Source organism: Colobus angolensis, unplaced genomic scaffold (genome assembly GCF_000951035.1).
Source record: "Colobus angolensis palliatus isolate OR3802 unplaced genomic scaffold, Cang.pa_1.0 Scaffold42, whole genome shotgun sequence".
In the NCBI taxonomy this organism is placed as follows: domain Eukaryota; kingdom Metazoa; phylum Chordata; class Mammalia; order Primates; family Cercopithecidae; genus Colobus; species Colobus angolensis.
Window position 1 is genome coordinate 2,266,828 of NW_012117599.1, and position 6,271 is coordinate 2,273,098.

General features: G+C 39.3%; 1 protein-coding gene across 1 annotated transcript in view; it reads left to right on the forward strand.

Annotated features, from left to right (window-relative positions):
* Positions 1-6,271, forward strand: part of VWA3B (von Willebrand factor A domain containing 3B) — a 254,456-nt gene that overhangs the window by 187,482 nt on the left and 60,703 nt on the right. Inside the window, 1 exon segment of the mRNA XM_011956652.1 lies at positions 3,536-3,654. Coding sequence (XP_011812042.1) covers positions 3,536-3,654 — 119 coding nt within the window.

A 6,271-nucleotide genomic window follows, 5' to 3' on the forward strand; every position in this document is an offset into this window, starting at 1 on the left:
CCACGCCCAGCCTATTTTAATATTCTTAATACAAAAGCACTGAAACATTGTCCTACAGGTTTAAAACTTTATAGAAATGGTATTACATTGGAAGCACCATTATGAAACTTACTATTTGTTTTAACATTATGTTTTTGAGATTTTATCTATCTTGATTTATTTTTCTCCTCTATTTTTCCATTAAGTGCAATACCATTTTTTGTGAATACGAATATATTTGAACTTTTTTTGACCTCTTATTTTTTATGCTTTCTGTTAAATGTCAATTTTCTTCTTTCCTGCCTTTTGTTGGATAAAGCTGTCTATATTCCCTCTTCTCCGCCCCCCGACAGCTTGTGTGGAAGCAGTAAATTGTATTTTTATTCCTTTAGTGATCATTTAAAAAGTTTTAATGTACACGACAATTTTTTTTTTTTTTTTTTGAGACAGAGTCTTGCACTGTCACCCAGGCTGGAGTGCAGTGGCATGATCTTGGCTCACTGAAACCTCCACCTCCTGGGTTTAAGCGATTCTCCTGCCTCAGCCTCCCGTGTAGCTTGGATTATAGGCACCTGCCACCTCCCCCAGCTAATTTTTGTATTTTTAGTAGAGACAGGGTTTCACCACGTTGGCCAGGCTGGTCTTGAACTCCTGACCTCAAGTGATCCACCTGCCTCAGCCTCCCAAAGTGCTGGGATTACAAGTGTGAGCCGCTGCGCCTGGCCAACAATTTTTTAAACTGAGTCTCAAGGTATTCTGTAGTTTTATTCTCCTCCCAAACACAATGGGGGATTTTAATACCTTTTAATTAGTCACTAAAAACCTTTCCCCCAAAAATCTTATCACTGTGATTTAGAGTTTCACTTTTGCCTTTAGAACATATACAGTAATCTTTTTAAACTTTGAAGAGTTAAATTTTTTAACATTTTCAGCTGTATGTCTCTTTATATCTAAAAAGCACCTTTAGTTTTCTCTTCGCTGTTGAGTGATAGTTTAGCTGGATATAAAGGTCTCTGTTAACTGTAAATTCCCCTTAGGAAATAAAGATATTCTTTTCACATGTCTATTATCTGATATATATACTACTCCTCTATACAGTCTGTATTGTTTGAGTTGCTTTTAAGATTTTCTTTTAGATTCCGTATGCTGCAGTCTTATGATGACATGTCTGTGTGTGGATTTATTTTTAGTCTTTTGTTGTGGGCTGATTTTTGATCTGAGGACTTATTTCTTCTATTAAACTCTAGAAAACTCAGCTAGTGTGGTTTCAAATGCTGATTATCTAACCATCCTTCTATTCTATTCTTTTAAAATGTCTATTAATATATATTGAAGTTTCTCAATCATCAACTAGTTATCTATATTATTTTTGTCTCTCTGTGCTATATTCTGGGGAAAGTCTTCAGTACTATCACCCACTTCACCAGTTCTTTTTTTTAAAATTTTGTCTAGCCTAGAATTTATTCTGTTAAGATTATTTTATTTCAATTACGATGTCTTTTCTTCTAAGATAAATTTTTTTTCTTGTTTTTTTTTTTCCCATCCATTTCTTCTTATGGCACTTTAGTAAGTTTTTGTACTTTTATATGACTGTAACATCTTTGAACAACCTAATAATAAATAAACAATTTTAATCATAATTAATTTAAAGTCATTGTTAGATGGTTCATAAAATTAATTTGTTATCATGTGAATTGACATTCTGATTGTTAATTTGCTCAGCTATGATTTTGGCATTTTTTGGTGTGTACTTGGGAATTCTAGTATGTTGGCTCATTTTCACAAGATTCTTTAAAAATCTGCCTTTTCTCTTTCTCCTTCTATTTGGCAGTTGCCTAAATCTGTCCCCTTGATCCATTCTCCGACCCTCATGGGCATTTTCAGCTCTTGTTCCATGGTGATGTTGTAGATACCACAGATTCAAAGAGTGCCTTGATTTAGGTCTTGATTGTGAGGCTGCATCAGTGTCCTCTCTCCCTAGGCAGGACCTGCTTTCAGGGGTGAGAGACCCTCATACCAGTGCTGACGTCAGGCATTGAGCCTGACATAGGCCTTTGCTTTTCAGAACGCTCCTAGTCCCACTAGCTTTCCAGAAGTTGAACTCCCACTGCCCTGCCATCTTTGGACGCACAGCTTAACAAGCCCACAGCTTCAGCCCTGCTCATATGTTTACATTTCTGCTCAGCTTTTTGTCTCTAGAAATCTATCAGCATGTGTCCTTCTCTTTCTCTCTTTTGTTTTCTTTCTTTCTTCTTTGTTTTCTTTTCTTTCTTTCTTTTTCTTTCTTTCTTTTTCTTTCTTTCTTTCTTTTTCTTTCCTTCCTTCCTTCCTTCCTTTCTTCCTTCCTTCCTTTTTCTTTCTTTCTCTCCTTCCTTCCTTCTTTGTATTATTTTCTTAAACATAGCAACAACAACAACATTATTGTATCATTTTGGAGGCAAGGGGAAACATAAAAGCATAAACTATGTCACCTCGATTAAAATTTAAAATTTACTTCTTAAAAATAGTTCCCCGCGTTTCTGAAATGCTCACATGCTCCTCGTGGGTGGACTCATTTGAAACCAAGGTAGTATAACTTGGCATTGTCCTGTTAGGCTTTTTTGCATTTTTTAAAAATATTAATATATGGAGTATACCTTTTGGGAACATGCATTTATTCCTTTATCAACAAACATTTGTTGAGGGCACACTGTGTGCCAGGTGCTATTCTAAGTGATAGGAATACAGAAGTGAATAACACAAAATTTCTTGTCTTATGGAACTTACATTCTGATAGAGAGAGGTAGGTCATATGCAAATAGGTAAACATAAAGTTACAGTTACTGTTAAGATTACAGAGGAATTTGAAAAAAGATTGAAGTAGGGTTTCAGTTCTAGAGGAGATGAGGGAAGCATCCGTCACCCTGTGTCTCCCTTTGAATACAGCTGTAAATCTTGGCTAGAATACACGGAGAAGCTAACAGTGGACTTTGAAATTGAAAGGGTCCCCCCAAAACTGGGGAAGGAGACCAGAATTTGAAGTTCCACCAAACCAATACATTTACCGTCTTTCCTCACCGGAGCTGCGTGGCGTGAAATCAAAGATATCCCAAAACCCAGAAGTACCAGGTGCAGAGAGAAAGAACTCGAAAAGAAGCCTCATTTATTGGTCACTAAGCATTCTTTGACATGTATAAGAATCTCTTATCAGAGATCACACCATTGCACTCCAGCCTGGGCTACAAGAGTGAAACTCCATTCTGATTAAAGTCTCCTGAAAAGTTTTGGTTGTTGTTGTTTAAGGGGTGTGTGTGTGTGTATGTGTGTGTGTGTGTGCATGTGTGTATGTGGTGGTAGTGGTGATTTCTGAAATATATAGTTTTAAACATTGAAAGGTAAAGGTTAGCAATGATATCTCTGATTCTTTTTCTCTGCGATTTACTGTTTTCTAATTGTCTACACTTACTGTATATTGACTTTATAGTCAGAGAAAAGATATTGTACAGCTATGTAGATATATTTTCGAAGGCACGTGTTAATCTATCAAGTGACACTTTCCTTTGCCATTGACATGTAGGTGTTCCCTCTGGCACATGTGTGCAACAACACAAATAAGATGACATTAATTAACCCCCAAGGAGCCAAACTCAGTATCTACAAGCAAAAAGTGGAACAGGCACTTCAAACCTATGAAAAGTGAGTGTTACTCTTGGCTGCTCTTTAATGGATGTGGAATTTATTTTGTGGAGGAGGAGACTTCTCTTGTTTTAGTTCAGTTTTTTTTTTTTTTTTTTAATGAAGCAACTATTTAAAAATTGTTCAGGCTGGGTGTGGTAGTTCATGTCTATAATCCCAGCACTTTGGGAGACTGAGGCAGGAGGCCAGCTTGAGGTCAGGAATTTGAGACCAGACTGGGCAACAATAGGGAGACCTTTCCTCTACAAAAAATTTTAAAAATTATATCACAACAGGGTCATTGTAATCAACAATAGTTTATTGTACATTTAAAAATTATAGAATTATTTGATTCTATATCTGATTATTTTGGCATCTAACATTCTATAAAGTGACTAATAAAACTTGACAGTGATGAGATAATGGAAATAACAGGTTTTTTTTTAATTTTAAAATTACTTTTATTAAGTTCAAGATGATGATCAAGTTGACGACAGTGAAAATCGCCCTTGTGTCCTTGCTGAGACAAGAGACTCTGCTCACAGGCTGATCCTTGTCCATGCTGTAATCACCTCTCTCCCCGGTCCCGGTCCCCAGCCTTGAATTAATCCTGGGTGCACAAACTTTGTTAAACTCTGAGCATTCGGCTTCTTCAGGCCAGCCTGTCCTCGGTTCTGGGAGCTGTGCAGTAGGGTTGTCATTTGCCACCACGTGGGCAGGTGAAATAAAGCTCAGGGAAGTTAACGATTGGCCCAGGCCAGCATGTGTTGGTCTGCTGTCGTTTTGCAGTATGTCTGGTGTGTGCTGCTCAGTCAAACAAATACAAGGCCTGATCCTGCCCCATGAAAGATCATTCCAACGGCAGGCGTCGCCCCACTGTGCCCAGCCCAGGCCTCTCCAAACCCCCTTTAACGTGAGCCTCCATCACTGCCCTCACCCGAGAGTGGAGGCCGCCTTACCAGGCTCCTCCGCAGCCCCCGTGGACTCCTCAGTATTTCTGAATCTTTACCTGAGAGGAACGAAGAACCAAGGATGAGTGTTCCTTTGGGAAGCAGGCTGAGCTCTTCAAGGTTCACCCTTCCCTGTGGTTCGGAGACTTCCAGACAGGCCTTGCCTCCCAGCTCGGCTCCCCTCCCGTTACGCTGCTGTCCCCTGCTGGGTCTTTCATCCTTTCTCGCCTCAGCACCAGTGACCCTCCTCAGAGACGCCTCTCGGGAGCTCCTCTCCGCACCCACCCTGCATGTGGCCCTCAGAGCACTCACAGCTTCTGCAGGGGTGGTGGCTTGGTGACCATCTCTGCCCTCTGGGATGTCAGCACCCAAGGCCAGGGCTCAGCCAGCCTTGCTTCCTCCTGCATCCCCTATTCCTAGCAGGTGTCCATATGTATATGACTATTCAAATTTAATTCAAATTTTATATAATTCAATTATTCAAACTCAGCCATTCAAAATGCAGTATAACAATACCATTCACCTTCTAATGTCGTTTGCTTGAATAATTCAAATATTTGAGTCCTGTAATTACCAGGCCTGTGAAAGCCTGATGCAGGGCCACGAGTGAGATAGAGCTGTGCGGTCAGATGGTTCACGGGGGTTTCCTGCTTGGTTCTGACAGCAGCTGTGATCCAGCGTGTGACAGTCCTGAGCCCCAGATTCCTTGTTCACAGCATCTATCTCACAGGCCTGTTGTGAGGATTACGTAAATCATATATAAAGAGGAACTGATGTTCATTACTTCCCCCTTCGCTCCTGACTCTGCTGACGCTAAAATAACCAGAGGTGCATGGAGTGAAATCGTCATCTGGTTCTTCCCACTGCAATGACCTTTTCCCAAGGATTTCAGGAAAGGACAGGGACCCCCTTCCCAGGCAAAAGAGAGGTCTCCTTTCTTAGCAGCAAAACCAAAACAAACATAGTCATTTGTCTTCCTTCTTACTTTCTTTTTTTTTTTTTTTTTTTTTTTTTTTTTTTTTTGAGGTGGAGTCTCACTCTGTCGCCCGGACTGGAGTGCAGTGGCCAGATCTCAGCTCACTGCAAGCTCCGCCTCCCGGGTTTACACCATTCTCCTGCCTCAGCCTCCCGAGTAGCTGGGACTACAGGCGCCCGCCACCTCACCCGGCTAGTTTTTTGTATTTTTTAGTAGAGATGGGGTTTCACCGTGTTAGCCAGGATGGACTTCTTACTTTCAATGAGTGAATGTGAATCTGGAAAAGCCTTTTAGTACCCTCTAGAGAAATATTGTCACTATATTGTTATTAATTATATTAACTTCAAATTATTAATAACAATTTTAACATGATTGATATTATTTAATAATTAAGTTGATTGAATTGTTATTTGGTATCACTAATTTGATGTTTGTATCAAGTAAATTCTTTAACATTGTTATTTAATAGTATTAATAGTAACATGAATATTATACAGAACCAAATTTCCTGGTCATTTGCATTCAATAGTGAACAAATGTCAATTTCTTTTTCCATTTTGCTTCACTTTTCTCAAGATATTCAGAATGTGAAAAGTAATTAATGACGCATTTACCACCCCCATCCCCAATATAACATTTCTAAGGAGTTTCCCAGCAAAGATAAGCAACATGTAACTTTCTTTTTTTTTTTTTTTTTTTTTTTTTGAGACGG